Raw genomic sequence first — 16,834 nt, forward strand, 5'->3', positions numbered from 1 at the left:
CACCAATGAAATGTGTACTCAATCGGTTTAATAGACGGGGAATCATTTTTGAACTTAGGTTTGTGCCGACTTTAAGCCCAAACGAGGTCGCTGACAGGGTTATTACGGCTATGCGGTGTAATGAGAAAATTGCCATCCTCCCGAGCTATCTTCAAGGTCTGCTAGCCGCTAAATGGTAAAATATTCTTATTGATATGCATGAAAATATCACTACGGAATTTTATTTTAAATATTCTACTGATTGAAGCTCAAGATGAACTCAATTCTAATATCAATAAACAGCTTCATCAATCTGTTTTTGACTGTAGATATAAGGAGTGGTCGTTATTTGGGATAAAAAATTATTTCACCCTTTCTACCCCTTAAATTGGTATAAAATACATAAAAAGTAATGCTATAATTTTTTAAGATTTTCAAAATAGTACTTAACCCTTGACCACGGAGATTAAAGTTTCCGTTTAAAATATATGCGATTTTTCCGCGTTTGTGGTCACTATTTTATTGTGGATCTAAATATATTTGGAATATCTTAGAACTTTCAGAAATTACTCTGCAAGCATGTTGTTACACCGAAAAAATTTCAAAAACTTCTACACTCAAGATGTTTTATAACATCACCATACTATCCCATTAATGCGTAAAACGATAATTTTGGACCCGCAATTTCAAGTACCCAGTTTAAACTGAGGAACGTGAAAAAAATTTCTTAAAATCGATTTAAGGGGGTTTTTGAGGGTGCCACGTAAGAATTTAGCATTTATTTTGTAAAATTGACTCAAAATCTTCCTTATTTTTACGTTTTTAATTAAAAAGACAAGAATTTTTGTCGTTTCTTTTCTCTCATATCGAAATTCGTTATTGTTGCTCCACCCGAATAACTATATTATGGCCAGCAAAGGTGTCCTTAATGTCTGACTTTTCCTGAATACTAGTTATGAACTCTTTTTTCTCACTCAGTTTTTTCTAGATGACAATATTTGCAAAACACCATGATATAAATTTTCATGATTTTTTTTTCGAAACGTATCAACTTACCGAAAAAATTTTATATATCAAAAAGAATTAAGAATCATCTGAAGACTATGTGTGATGTTTTTCAAAAATTTTCGAGCAATTTTTGTATTATTCTATTTTGATATTTTCTTGAAAATTTAAAAAATTCTGAACCAATCCTCACGTATTCTTTGGATGATTCTAAACATTTTTTGTTGGATAAAATTTTTTTGTAAAGTCGAAAACTTTTGAGGAAAAAATTATGAACCTATTTATTATGCGATGAAAAATATTTTTTTTTTTTTAAGTTTCAACTTTACATATGTTCAGAAAAGGGCATCAAATAAATGCAAAAGTGACGAGTACATCGGATGACGAGTGAAAAAAATTCAAAACATAATGGTATGTAAAAAAAATTACGAAACCAACTGTAAATAATTTCAACAAAACAATTAAGAAAAGCTTTCACAAATCATGAAAAAATATTATATTAAAAAAAATACAAATCTGTAATTATATTGTAAAGGAAAAAAAAAAATTTAAATAGGACGTGAGAAATTCATTCTTACAGGAAGCACCCGGAACTTGAGAAAGTTCAAGTGAATCAAAAAAGTTACCATCTGAGTTATGTGCAGCACTACAATTTATGGCATCAATCGGAGGATAAGTATTTTATTAGTATATAATACATAATTTTTCAGAATATGAAATTGTTCTGAAAAACGTTCCAATCCAAAAAAAAATCGCATCGAAGGTAAAAGTCATTTGTTACTCTATGGTGGCAGAGACTTACTTAGAAGAAAATCGATTCTTCTCAGACTTTCAGGATCCCCTGGTATTCACAATATTCGACGTCGATTTCTTATCGGTACAAATTATGTTTAAATATGTGCTAAAAGTACTTGTCCGGCCCATCACTTTTCATTCAAATTGCTCATTCAAATAAAAATCAGGGCTCTTCTAGATCTGATGGATCACATCTATGCGTACAGAGGGAAACAGAGGGAATTTAAAAAATTACCTCCAAGAGATTTTAACTTAATTGCATTCATTATAAAAAAAATGCAAACAAATTTTTCTGTAATATCCAAGAGATATTATTGCGTATTTATGAAAAAGTATCCTTCGCACGATAAGCATTGTCCAGCCTCTATATTAACTCCCCAGTTTATATTGAAATGACGGCAATTTTTACTACACATTTTCTTCTTCAAACGAATTTTATTCGTTATAGCAACTAATCTATTCTATTACTGAAGATATTCAGCTGATAATAAATCACAATTCAATAAATTTTCGAGCAGATTCGTCTGTACAATTTCGTTTTTTTATGGTCATGTACACAATTGCACTTTGTTGAAATCAACATTAAAAAATGAGTGCGACACGGGCATTTCTTGAAATTCGATGAAAAGTGATTCCCTAGTGTATTACTATCAAGAGACTCGGTAGAGTCTCGGGACAAGTACATTGACAGCCCTGTCGTCTGCTGGCCTGAGGCTCTCGCCGAGACTATCTTTTCTCTGAATAAAACGATTCGCGGTGGTGGAGGTAAAACTGGCATGTCATTTTCTAGAATTGCAGAGCTCAAGAGATGTTTTGTTAGGCGAAAATTAGTTTGGAGACTAAATTTCAAAATCTCTTTCGAATGAGCCCGAAACCAACCCGATCAGTAGCGTAATTGCTGAGAAAAAACTTTGCACAGGCTCAAGATTATGCAAAAGTTACTAACACATTTAGAAATTTGACATGTCTGTATATAATACCATCAAAGGCCTCATGTCCCTCGGTCTAACTTCGCGGCGGTGTCGCGGACTGACGTCACATGCCGAGAGCTCGAAAGTCACCAGCCGAAGTTTCACGTCATGTTGACGTTTGGGGTTATGATGTTATCAAGTGCGTGCGGGATAACTAAAAATAATTTTCGTCATCTGCTAACGAAGTGCATATTACTATTTATTTCGTTAAATTTTGTGATATACTAAACCAGTATCAAAGCGGCCGCGTAAATGTAGTCTGTGATATGTGTGCGAAAAAGGATATAAAAAATGCGCGATGCATATGTCAACGAAAATTTTTCAAGATTTCATTATTTTGCTCGACTGGAAATAAGCGTTAACTAAAATAATCTTTCAATTTAATCACAGTGCGAGAAATATTGTCCAGTGTAAATATATCGTCAGTGGCTAGGTTATATATATGAAGGCGTCAGGTTATATATATGAATAAATACAACTGAAACCCACAGAACTGTTAGAATGATGTTGTAAACTTTAATTGAATAAATGTTTTCTAATTTATTTCTCATGTTTCCCATATTTTGCTTCATATTCAGTTTGGCTCTGCCCTCTCTGATCCTTGTTTTCACTCCATTGGTTTGCAGCGGATCGATACGGATCATTAATTGATTGCCTAATATGTGTCCTATGATTTTCTACTATTTCTTCATGCTGATTGTGGTAACGTGATTCAAGAGGTTTTCAGCTATGATCATCAATCTCACAATTTGTACATCAGATTCTCAAAACAGTTTCTGGTCTTGATATAAGTGTAGTTATTCTTTTTCCACCTGGTCTGTCGAGTAACAAATTTTGAAACTTATTCCAAAAAGTCTTTGTATGCTTTGTTTGCTGATCATATGAAAAGTCGAATCTTTGGAATGCAGTAGGCAAACACAAATTTTGACAACAATACTTATGAAATGACATGTATGTTGAGTATTCCCACTTTGCAAATTACAAATGTGGAATTATTAGTGAAAAGATTCATTACGCTAAATCTACAGTTGCTCAGTTTTGGATGCGATCAAATATAATGCCTGCTAACATCCATGGGAACATACAGAATTTCTGAATACAATGTTCGCTATGTCATTTCAACGTAACATCATGACTTTTGCCAACTTTTCTCTATAATACTATAGATTTGGATTATTGAAATACAGCAAAAATCTGCGAATTATAAAATAGATATACTGTGCCACTCATTTTTACTTTATAACACTAACTGTAACATATATGTGAAGTAAAAAACTCATCACAGAAGTCTTTAGTTGCTCATTTATGGATAGATTTTAAATTGCTGTCTTCAAAATTTATTGTGCAGATACATTGAATCACAGCAGATACCTGCGAACTCTGAAATTTCTGCGCATAAATATGTGTGTTAAGTATCACCCCTTATATTTGATTATGAGAATGAGTAATAGAACTTGGTTTAGCAAGTTTTAAAGTATTTCTTTTTAAATACTATTGAAGTTTGTATTACTGCGGTATGAAGCGAATACCTCCAAACTTTCATATTTTTGTGTCGCAGCATGTGTGCCAATCATTTAAATTTTTTACTCCAACCGTAACATGTAATCTCAAAAATTCATCACATACGTCTTCAGCTTTTCTAAATTCCTAAATTTTCCGTTTTCTATTTTATTCTGAGTTTTTAAACTTTTAAAGTCATTCCTGAATTCTCCTGAAATTGTTTTTCTCCAAAACCAATGCAGATACCTTAAACGTCTTTGAATTCCGTTGCTCTGTTGAATTAAGTACACTCAGTTTTTTTTGCTTCTTTGAGTTCTGACATAATAAATGTTTCCGGGTGCTTTTTTTCAGCAACTATCAAACTGTAGATAATTGGATCTCAGCGGGCACTTGCAAACTTTGGAAATATATTTCATCGGGGACACGTTTTGAATGACACGAAAATGTCTAGATTCAGAATGCAAAGCAACATTTAAAAAGGGCCAATTCTGTTGGATTTGTTGTGTCTTGAATTTGATCTATCTTTCCTCTTTTCCTTTCTTTTTCCTAACGTTATCAGCCGAAAATCATATCTCAGCCCGCAATACGCATTGCTCCATGCTCTTGAGTTCCCAATGGACGAAACATATTAGAAGACAAGGAGAAAAATCACCAAAGTCCAAGAATAAACCTCTATCGAAATATTTTCAGTACAATTTCGACGAAAAATAGGTCTTTTTCGTGAAAACCAACGTTATACGCCGAAAATTATAAACAATTCATAGAAATTTAAACTAAAATCTTATAGTCATCTGAACATAAATAAGGATCTTTTGAGAAAAAAGACGTGATATCAAACCATAAACTTCCCCTAGGGAAAAAAAAGGTTGGGACAAGTACATTGATGGTCCCCCGTTTGCTGATAATTTCACCCATAAATAAAACTTTAAACAAAATTTTTTTTTAATTGTAAAAAACATTATTTCATAAAAAAAACTACAGTACAATTCGAAAAAAATTTCACAAATCTAGAAAAAACATTATGTTTAAAAAAAAAATATCCTGTATCTATTTTTTAAAGTTCAAAAAAATCAAATAACAAGTAAAATATAAAAAACCGAAAAATCGCGTTTGAAATCATTATGCAAACCGATGCCTCATCCTTCTTATTTGATTCGAACAGAAAAATCAATTGAAAAAAATTCCATCCAATTTACGTGCAGCACTAAAATTTATGATATCAATCGGTGGACAAGTATTTTATTAGTGACTTCAAATATTGACATTATTGATATGTTCTAAGAAGCTTTCAAATCCAAAAGAATCACATGCAAGCTAGTCATTTCTTACTCTATGGTGGCAGAGACTTATAAGAAAATCGATTCTTCTCAGACTTTCAGGATCCTCTGGTATTATTCACAAAATTCGACGTCGATTGGATCGATACAAATTATGTTTAAATATGTGTTAAAAGTACTTGTCCGGCCCATCACTTTCCAATTAAATTGTTTATCCAAATAAAAGTCAGGGCTTGTCTAGAACTGATGGATCACAAGTATTCATGCATGCAGATAGAATTGAGAGAATTATCTTCAAGTAATTTTTACTTAATTGCACTAATTTAATAAAGAACGGAAACAAATTATTTCGCAATATAGAAGGGATATTCTTGTGCATCGATAAATGAAAAAAATTGTACATAATGTATATGTTCAAGCTTCCAAAATAACTCTGCAGTTTACATTCGATGACGGCAATTTTTACTTCCCACTTATTCTTCCAGCGAACGAGTTCCATTCGGAATAAGAACTAATCTATACTATTATTAAGAACATTAAATTAATAATGAATCGCATTTCAACAAACTTTTAACAAGATTCTGCCGTGCCATTTCGTTTTTTTATGATTGATTCTTTATTGAATGAATAGTGATGGGCCGGACAAGTACTTTTAACACATATTTAAACATAATTTGTATCGATCCAATCGACGTCGAATTTTGTGAATAATACCAGAGGATCCTGAAAGTCTGAGAAGAATCGATTTTCTTATAAGTCTCTGCCACCATAGAGTAAGAAATGACTAGCTTGCATGTGATTCTTTTGGATTTGAAAGCTTCTTAGAACAATTCAATAATGTCAAAATTTGAAGTCACTAATAAAATACTTGTCCACCGATTGATATCATAAATTTTAGTGCTGCACGTAAATTGGATGGAATTTTTTTCAATTGATTTTTCTGTTCGAATCAAATAAGAAGAATGAGACATCGGTTTCCAAAATGATTTCAAGGGCGATTTTTCGGTTTGTTATTTTTTACTTGTTATTTGATTCTTTTGACATTTTAAAAAATAGATGCAGATTAGTTTTTTTTTAATATAACGTTTTGTCAAGATTTGTAAAGATTTTTTCGAATTGTTCTGTAGTATACCCTTTCTTAAAAAAAAATTTTCGATATATCGGAATGTAAAGCCTCTATCCGGATCAGTCCGGGCCGGACAAGTACTTTTAGCACATATTTAAACATAATTAGTACCGATACGAAATCGACGTCGAATATTGTGAATACCAGGGGATCCTGAAAGTCTGAGAAGAATCGATTTTCTTCTAAGTAAGTCTCTGCCACCATAGAGTAACAAATGACTTTTACCTTCGATGCGATTTTTTTTTGGATTGGAACGTTTCTCAGAACAATTTCATATTGTGAAAAATTATGTATTATATACTAATAAAATACTTATCCTCCGATTGATGCCATAAATTGTAGTGCTGCACATAACTCAGATGGTAACTTTTTTGATTCACTTGAACTTTCTCAAGTTCCGGGTGCTTCCTGTAAGAATGAATTTCTCACGTCCTATTTAAATTTTTTTTTTTTCCTTTACAATATAATTACAGATTTGTATTTTTTTTAATATAATATTTTTTCATGATTTGTGAAAGCTTTTCTTAATTGTTTTGTTGAAATTATTTACAGTTGGTTTCGTAATTTTTTTTACATACCATTATGTTTTGAATTTTTTTCACTCGTCATCCGATGTACTCGTCACTTTTGCATTTATTTGACCACGTTTTGTTCCTTTGAACCAAACGTTTTTCACGCATTACCATGATTTAACAGATTCATTTTTTTATTCATTGCGTTTGAAATGGTTTTTTTTTATAACCTTTCGTAATGAATTGCTCATTTGAAGCAAGTTTCGAGAGAACAGATCGAACAACTTCTTATAAATCATCGTGCATTTGTGTTTTGAACTACATGAGTGTCACATAGGGTTTCATTGAGACTACTGTCCAGGTGACATCAAACATAAATGTACTTGTCTCCAATTTTTTAACAGCCTTCGTGCTGTTACTTATGGTTTGATTTGACTACTTTTTGTGCACTGTGAACTTGAAAAAATTTTACAGGATATTGGAAAATCAAATTCTTCATGTTAGGGCACAATATAGATGACATTCTGTTATTGTTAATTCATTTTTTGTTCGTACCAAGAAATGCACACTACATGTATGAGTAACATATATGTAGGGTTTATTCACTGAGACTACCGTTCAGATGTAATGATCATATTATCACCCATCAGAGTGTACTTGCGAAAACACATTTATTGAAAAATTTTTTAATTAAAATTATTCCCTGTCTCATCAAAAGAGATATCAAAAAAAGGGAAACAAAAATTTTTTAATCAAATTACGGCTAATTTATTTAAAAACTCAAAAAATTACAACGAATAATAAATTTCAATGTCGTTAAATAACGACAGGATTTCAATGACTAAGGCACTCGAATCTTTTTTCAAGATAACGCGATATTGGTCGATTGGAATAATTAAATCCAACATAGGGGGTCACCCCGCATAGCGGCCGAATTTTGTAGGGTTTTTTCGCAATTTTCTTGCGGCAAAGAAAAAAAAACATAGACTTTTGAAATTTAAAGGGTTTATTCAATGGTATTTCAACTCGATGGTAGAATTTTTTAACTCTGATATCTCTGGTAGATTCGGTGTAAAGCTACTCCACAGGAACCCATATGTTTCTTCATATTCTCCACGATTCCAGGGGATCGGTTTATCTGAGATCAAAAAACCAAGGAGCGTTTGGATTAGTAAAGCAGTGGTTATCACCTGAATTAAAATTATACAGAAATATTAAACATTGAAGGATTTTTCCGTTTAGAAGAACCTTATTTAAATTTTTCAAAATGTTGGATAGCTCAATAATCCTTCAATTTCGATATTTCTGTATGATTTTAGTTCAGGCAATAGCCCACTGCTTTACAAATCAAAACGCTCCTCGGTTTTTTGATCGCAGATAAACGGGACCCCCGGGAATCGTGGACACCATGGAGAAGCATATGGGATCCTGTGGATTAATTTTACATGGAATTAACTCGAGACATCAGAGTTAAAAAATTCTATCATAAAGTTTAAATACCAATGAATAAACTCTTTAAATTTTAAGTCTATGTTTTTTTCTCGTCGCAAAAAATCGAGGAAACCCCAAAAAATGCGGCTGCCATGGGGGGTGACCTCCTCAAGCCGAATCAGTTTTTTTGAAAATAAAAATCGTTTTATTATGCATGCAAGTTGTTTTAGGTATTTTAATACCCACTAGGGTGGTAGTTATTTGGGATCAAATTTATTTTACCCTTTTCGCCCCCTAAATTGGTTCGAAATACATAAAAAGTAATGCTGTAATTTTGTCAGATTTGTAGAACAATACTCAACTCTCGACCATGGGGTTGAAGTTTTCTGTTCATAATACATGGAATTTTTCTGCGTTTGTGGTCACGATTATACTGTGGGCCTCAATACATTTGGAAAATCTTGAAATTTCCATAAATTGTTTTACAAGCATGTTGCTACACGAAAAAAATTTTCAAAACTCCTACCCTTAAAATGTTGTATAGCATCACTATAAGTTTTTTTTTTTTTCTTATTCAGTTTTTGCTTAATTCATTAATTATTCAGTTTTGCATAATGGCGGCTTTTGCAAAACAGTATGATGAAAATCTGTATGATTTTTTTTCTCGAAAGTCTTGACATAACAAAGAAATGTTCCAGAACAAAAAGTATTGAGAATCTTCTAAAGAATACGTGTGATTTTTTTCAAAAATTTTCTAGCTATTTTTGTATTTTTCAATTTCGATAAATTTTTAAAATATTTAAAAGCTTTGAAAAGATTCACATTCTTTGGATGATTCTAAACAATTTTTGTTATATAATTTTTTTTTTTTAAGTTGAAACTTTTTAAGAAGAAAATTATGAACCTATCTATTATTCGATGGAAAATAATTTTTTTTTCAAAAAGTTTCAACTTTACAAAAAAATTATATAACAAAAATTGCTTAGAATCATCCGAAGAATGCTTGTGACTCTTTTCAGAACTTTAAAAATTTTACAAAATTAATCGAAATTGAAAAATACATAAATAGCTGGAAAATTTTAGAAAAAAATCAGGCGTATTCTTTAGATGATTCTCAACACTTTTTGTTCTGTTACATTTCTCTGTTAAGTTGAGTCTTTCGAGGAAAAAAATCACACATGCTGTTTTGCAAAAACCGCCATCTTGGAAAAACTGAATGAGAAAAAAGTATTTATACATACTTTTATAATACTGGTTATAACCAATGTTCCGGAAAGGTCAGACATTGAAAACACTTTGCTGGCCTTAATATGGTTATTTGAGTGCAGCAACAGTAACGGAAATCGATTTGAGGGAAAAAAACGTTCAAAATTTTTGACTTTCCAATTCAAAACGCAAAAATAATGAAGATTTTGATTTAATTTTAAAAAATAAACGCCAGGTTCTGAAAGAGCACCCTCAAAAACCCCCTATATCAGATTTTGGAGAATTTTTCTTTTGATTTTCAGTCAAAACTGCGTACTTGAAATTGTGTGTCCAAAAATATCGTTTTGCGCATTAATGGGTTAGTATGATGATGCTATACAACATTTTAAGGATAGGAGCTTTGAAAATTTTTTCCGTATAGCAACATGCTTGTAAAATAATTTCTGAAAATTTCAAGATTTTCCAAACGTATTGAGGCCCACAGTAAAATCGTGACCACAGACGCAGAAAAATTCCATGTATTTTAAACGGAAAACTTCAACCCGCATGGTCGAGGGTTAAGCATTGTTTTAAAAGACCCCAAATAACGACCACCCTAATACACACATATACACACACGCGGACATATTTTATATCGAACTTAAATTTTACTTTGTTGGAATTGAAGTGAAAACTCTCCGTGATTATCAATTTAGTCTTTTTGATGAAAAAATTTCCACCAATGCAAAATGAAAAAACTGATTGCCTCAGTTTCGATTTGCCAATAGAAATTTTGTAATCAAGCACTTTCGAATAGTCTGTTATGCGTTTACAGACAATGCGATTATACTGCCTTTCTGTATTTTTGTAGTCCCTGGCTCTTTTTCGTCATTCCTGTTTTGGGTTATTTTATTACAAGACGATGCCGCGTCTTTAGATATTCTGCAATAACAAACATCGACAAGTCTGATGATACAATCAGAGAGAGAGCTGATGAGAAAAGGCGGAGGCATGGATTTTTATTTCTAATGTTTCAGAATCCGGACTACATCTCAAGATATATATAGAAAAAATCTCTAACCTTTCTAAATATGTTTACCATCAATCCGAACGTTGTTGACAATTTTCGGTTTTTTTTTCCGTTACACAACACTCTTGGATTCCTCGGTCTTTATCTCTTTCTTCTTCACTTTTTTCTCACCACTTTCATTAAAACATTGTACTGCTTTTATTTATTTTCTACAGAACCGGAAAAAATTGGAACAGTTTCGGTGAATTGTAACATTCGCGATCTTTATAACCTCATTTCGTTAGCATTGAAATAACACACCATACGTCATATCATAACGGAAATATATAGGTATATACTTGTACTACCGACCGGGATATCGGTGAACTGTCAAATTCGTGATCTTTATAACCTCATCATCTATCAGCATAAACAACACACCATACGTCATACGACACGAAAACATATAGGTATATATTGGTATTATGGCACTAGAAAAAAAATATATCGTTATATAAAATGTATTATGGCACCAGATTTGTCACTAGATAAATATACACTAGATAACAAATAAACATCAAAAATGTGTGCGAAAATCCGACCCATTTTTTGATGCAATTAAAAAATAAATAATTAATATCTCTTCAACGCGTCAAGCTACAGAGTTCGATGAGGTCGCAATCGAAAGAAAAAAAATAATAAAAAATATGTCAACGTATAATATTCTCTGAAATGATATAGTTAATTAATTATTGAAGAAACAAATTTTGAAAATTTTCGAAAACAATTGGAAACGCTATCGCTCCGGTAAAGAGTCTCTGGCAGCAACTCGTCATATCTTATAAATGTACTTGTCTCAGAGTCGCTGCCGCGACTCTAGATAGTTCTCTCGCGTGAGGCCATCCGTCGACGGTCGGCCTCTCGCTTGAGCACGGCGGTGCCTTGCACCTCTAGCGCGCTTCCCTCTCTCGTGCTACGCATGCCGGGATTGAACCGGCGTCTTCTCTCTCTTCTTCCTCGGATCTTTGAAAGCGACGGATCGATTCGATAATATCGAGTTCAGGTTTCCTCGGTTCTCGCTTCAAAATTCGAAACCGGACTTAATTCAGTGCGTTTCCTCAACTTCGTTTCGGAACTACTTCAACTAAATCATCTTTCTCGGCTTTGTGCTATTTTCGGTTCCCTTCACACGGCGTACCGCGTTGGCAATACGCCATCTTCCATTACGACGGTTACTCTCTTTCGAATCTGTATTTCGCACTCAAATAAAACTGTGATATTCGTGTGTATTTTACTGACGCCTTCGCATTTCGACTCCTAACTCTCCCGTTACAATTCTCACTATTCCCACTCCTCCTTTCTAAACTCTTCAATAAAAATACAACATAAAATATTGAAACGTAATGCCTGCGGAGCGGCCCGAACCCGCTCGAACTCTCGAATACTACGCGAACTCAAAATATCGCGGAGCGATGGACAGGCGTGCGCTCCAACCGGCGGCCATCTTGGCTACTAGCACAAAGGCCCGAGCGAGCCAGCGGGCAACACTCTGAACAGCGCCACTTGACGGAAAATCACACTAAAATTATATTTTATTATTTTAATTGTTTTCAAACTTTTTATTAATCAATATGAGCGTAATTAGGCTCAAAATGTCGGGGAAAATGGCCACTATTGAAGAAAATTAATAAGAAGATTAAAGCTTGTAGAAAATTTGTGTAATTTCAAATGAAGCGAGATGGGTGTTTACGGCACATGCGCGGGGGTAAGCGTTCATGGGCTATAGGAACCCAAACGTGACTTTTCTCGATTTTCGGAATGAAATTAAATTTAACGATATTAAATAAAACAATGTGGCCAAATGATACAAATAATTAAATAATGGCCATTTTCATTAATATTTTATTATTTTAAAGTCACGCTGAGCCGGAAATCATTAGCAGCGGAATTCGGCGCATCGAGCAAAATAGCGATCAGCCAATAACAAGGCGCGAATTATGACAGCGAGCCAATAGAGAAACCCGTTACAAAAGAATGCGCAAAATGCGTCCGAAACAGGGAAATTCGGCGTTTGTGAGATTTTAGAGTGGGTGGAACGGGGTATAAAAATCGGTGCACGGCTCATTGGGCAGGCAGTTCACCCTACCTTTAGAACCAACTCGGATCTCCTAGAAGAATAACTGGACCTGGCTAAAAAAGAAAAATACACTCTATTCTGGTATAACCTAAAATCCTTTTTCCTATTATTCCTTGGATGCCTGGGATATTGGTGAGAGAAAAAGTACTTTAGTGTTCCCCTCCGATTTTGATAATTTTTTTATATGTTATAGTCCATCGAAAAATAAGAGACACGTATTTTTTTTATCGACTTAAAGTTATTTTTAAGGGGTGAAATCGACCCCCGAAGTTGGGCATGTTTTGTATCTGATAGACTGCTTCATATAGAAGCACTCAACCGATCGAAACAAAACCAATTGCAAAATGTTCTGCATGTCAAATAACCTATATGACATGTTCAACTTTTTATGCACCCTTACTGCAAAGGGGTGAACCACCCCCGAATATCCAGATTTTTGTCGTATAAAAAGAAACTTACGATCCGATTCTAATAAAACAAACGCCGATTTGCAGAGCAAAAAAAAATAAAATCGACGTGTTTTTGGGTTTTCCTCAAATCAAAAAAATTAAGGTAGTAAAACACCCTTATAATGTCAAATTTTATCTCGAGCACTGTCCTCTTCCGATTTCAGTATTCTTTTTACAGAATGCAGCTTGTCAAAAAATAAGAGACACATATTTTTTTATTGGCTCAAAATTATTTTTAAGGGGTGAAATCAACCCCCAAAGTTGGGCATGTTTTGCATCTGTTATAGTGTTTCATATAGAAGCACTTAACCGATCGAAACGAAACCAACTGCATATAATATAATATTTTCAACTTCTTATGCAACATTACTGCAGGGGGTAAACCACCCCCTAACTTTCATAATTTTTTGGTATAAAAAAAAATTTTTCGATTTCAATGGAACAAACAACATTTTGAAGAGCAAAAAATTAAAAATGACGTATCTTTGGATTTTTCCGATAATGAAAATTCTGGGGGTGAAACACCCCTTAAATCTCAGATTTCATATTGCGCGCAGCATTGCATATTTGTCTCATCATCACTGTGTATCGACTTATATACTAAAGAATATCTATCTCGCATGTACATCGGCTGCCATCATAATCAGATAGAGAATTGAATATTCTAGCATGCTTCACCTTTATACAGAAGTGTTGGTATCTCTTCTATTTATATAAGTTTCTAATTTGAACGATTTACGAAGATAAAAAATCTCAATTATCAAGAGTCGCAATAGTGGCTCGACGCCTATTATATTCTTGGAAAAGTCAGCTCGCTCAGGCTAATGTTTGAGGGGTATCCGAAAAACAAAAAAAATGCTGTTTTCGTGGTGATATCAGATTAAGCCCCCCACTCAAGATAAAAAAGCAAAAACTGCCTTCATATCACTCTAGAAGTTAAGTTGCTGTTCGACTGTTGATCAGTCATTATCGTGTCTGCTATCGTGAATTTCATATCGTTATAATCGCGTCGATCAATCCAATGAACGTAATTAGACTGCTGTTTCTTACATTCGAAGTGATGAACATTCCTCACAGTCCTGTTAATAATTATGAAGTGGAATTGAAAGAAAGTTTCGCGGCAATTCTGAAAGCCTCTATGGCAGAGTTCAATCGGCTAGCAATCGTCGAAGATACGACATTAGATTTTCAAGAACCGTATAGAGATATCATAGTAGAACCTGTCGAAGACAATGACATCGTATGGGGTCTTGAAAAATCTTCATTAAGCCCTGAAACGTGTACTGACGATGAAGAAGAATTGAGTTACGATTACAAAAAAAGAGCTGTTGAGTACTGGAAAAGTGCAAAAACAAAACAAAATAGGAAAATAGAACAAGTCCAAAATCGATTTAAACTCGTTAAATCTGTGCAGCAATTATGGCGCTGGGCTAAACAAATTAATAAAGACGGAACTTACAAGGAAAAATTATTGCACATTTCTGAATATAAAATTGATAATCTGACAAGCGCCATAGAAGCGGGTCTCATCGTGCACGATATTGATCTTCGGAGATGGGCACTACAGGTCCAAAAATAAATTGGGCATAAGGATTTGCGTTATAGGGCTTCGCCAACGTGGATAAAAAAATTTTAAAAAATTCATCGAATAACAAGTAGAAAAATAAATAAATTCGTGACAAGAAAGACCCTCGAATCAAAGGATATATTACAAAACGATGCTAAAAAATTTGTCTCCGAAGTTCAATTGAAAATTAAAGAATATGGCTCGAAAAATATTTATAATTCTGATCAAAGTGGTTTCCAATTAAAAATCCATTTAGGGCGAACGCTAACAGAAGAAGGTACAAAACAAGTAGTATGCCTTGTACAATCCGTTTCAGCGACAACTCATAACTACACAATCCAACCAACAATATCAGCAGCAGGAAAATTGTTGTCACATCTTTTGATAATTTTAAAAAAGCCATCAGGGCGGTTGGGGCCAATTGTAGAACGAACCATTTTTCGACCTCCTAATGTCTTTATAAGCGTTTCAAAATCTGGCAAGGCTACATCAGGTATGTTGGTTAAGAGACTCGGTAGAGTCTCGGGACAAGTACATTGACAGCCCTGTCATCTGCTGGCCCGAGGCTCTCGCCGAGACTATATTATCTCTGAATAAAACGATTCGCGGTGGTGGGGGTAAAATCGACATGTCATTTTCTTGAATTGCAAAGCTCAGGAGTTATGTCGCAATTTGAAAATTGAACTTTCAGCTAATTAAGAAATTCTCTTTCGATTGCGCCCAAAATCAGCATGATCGGTGGCGTAATTGCTGAGAAAAAACTTTGCACGGGCTCAAGATTATGCAAAAAGTACCAACACATTTACGCAGCTGACGTATACGTATATGGGTTCAGACCGATACATACAAGGGCTTCTTGATGCCCATCATAACCAATCACCGGTGAGAATCTATCCGTCTCGACCAATCGCCGATGAGAAAGTTTCTGATAGTCCTCAATGTTTTCTTGTATACCGTCTGTTATCGTCTGTTATGTTATTATAAAGTGATTGCGATCGTAGCCCCGTGGATCAACGGTGCAAGATTTGCAAATTTCGTGTAAATAAATAAAACATTATTGGAAATAGCAGTGGATATAATCAATTTTATTTCTTTCATAAAAGAAGTTTCAATAAGTTTCGAGCCCAATTCACGACAATAATATCTATAATAAATAAAACCTTAAAAGTGGATTAATGGATCTCATACAGTGTACTGAGAGTGAGTAAAATGTTGAGAAGTGAAAACGTGAATAATGTGTCGTGAAAATTAAGAATTATCTGTTCTACTTCGATATCGTAATATATACAAAACAAAAATTGTTAAGTTCAAAAAAATTCAACAAAAATAAAAAAACAATCGAAAAAAATTCTGTAAAGAAAAATAAAAAATTTTCAAAAAAATTCATAAATATTGAACAAATTGAAAAATGTACTATCCAAGTTACATGCAGTATAAAAATGTATGATATCGATTGGAGGACAAGTTTTTATTGATAATTTGGAATATTTATCGAACAAATCGGAAACTTTAATTGAAAAATTGACGTTTTATGCATAGGAGCCACTAATCATTCATGATAATTATTTTCAAGAAAAAAGTTCTTAAAAAAAAAGTCATAACGGAAGTTATGTGCAGTACTAAAATGTATTATATCAATTCGAGGCCAAGTATTTATCAGCTATTCGAAATATTATCTCCGGCGACAAATGAGCGTTGAGAATCCTCGTCGGGCTCAGAACGTTTTATCAAAATTACTAAAATAATTAAGGGAAATAAAAAATCGCAGAATCTTTCTTTCGAATAATAAGAACGATGTCAAACCATTTCTTTTTAACCAGACCATATAAAAATCGTTAAAAATTCACATGAAAGTCATTCGTTACTTCAACAAGGTACAGACTTTAAAGAA

General features: G+C 33.5%; 1 protein-coding gene across 10 annotated transcripts in view; it reads left to right on the forward strand.

The window, feature by feature from the left end:
• LOC122407486 (estradiol 17-beta-dehydrogenase 11-like) overlaps nt 1–16,834 on the forward strand; it is a 574,026-nt gene that overhangs the window by 506,451 nt on the left and 50,741 nt on the right. For all 10 annotated transcript variants that reach the window (XM_043413732.1, XM_043413733.1, XM_043413735.1 and 7 more), the window contains one exon: nt 59–175. In XM_043413732.1, the coding sequence (XP_043269667.1) occupies nt 59–175 (117 nt within the window). The remainder of the gene's footprint in view (nt 1–58; nt 176–16,834) is intronic.

The sequence above is a fragment of the Venturia canescens genome, chromosome 3, assembly GCF_019457755.1.
Source record: "Venturia canescens isolate UGA chromosome 3, ASM1945775v1, whole genome shotgun sequence".
NCBI lineage: Eukaryota > Metazoa > Arthropoda > Insecta > Hymenoptera > Ichneumonidae > Venturia > Venturia canescens.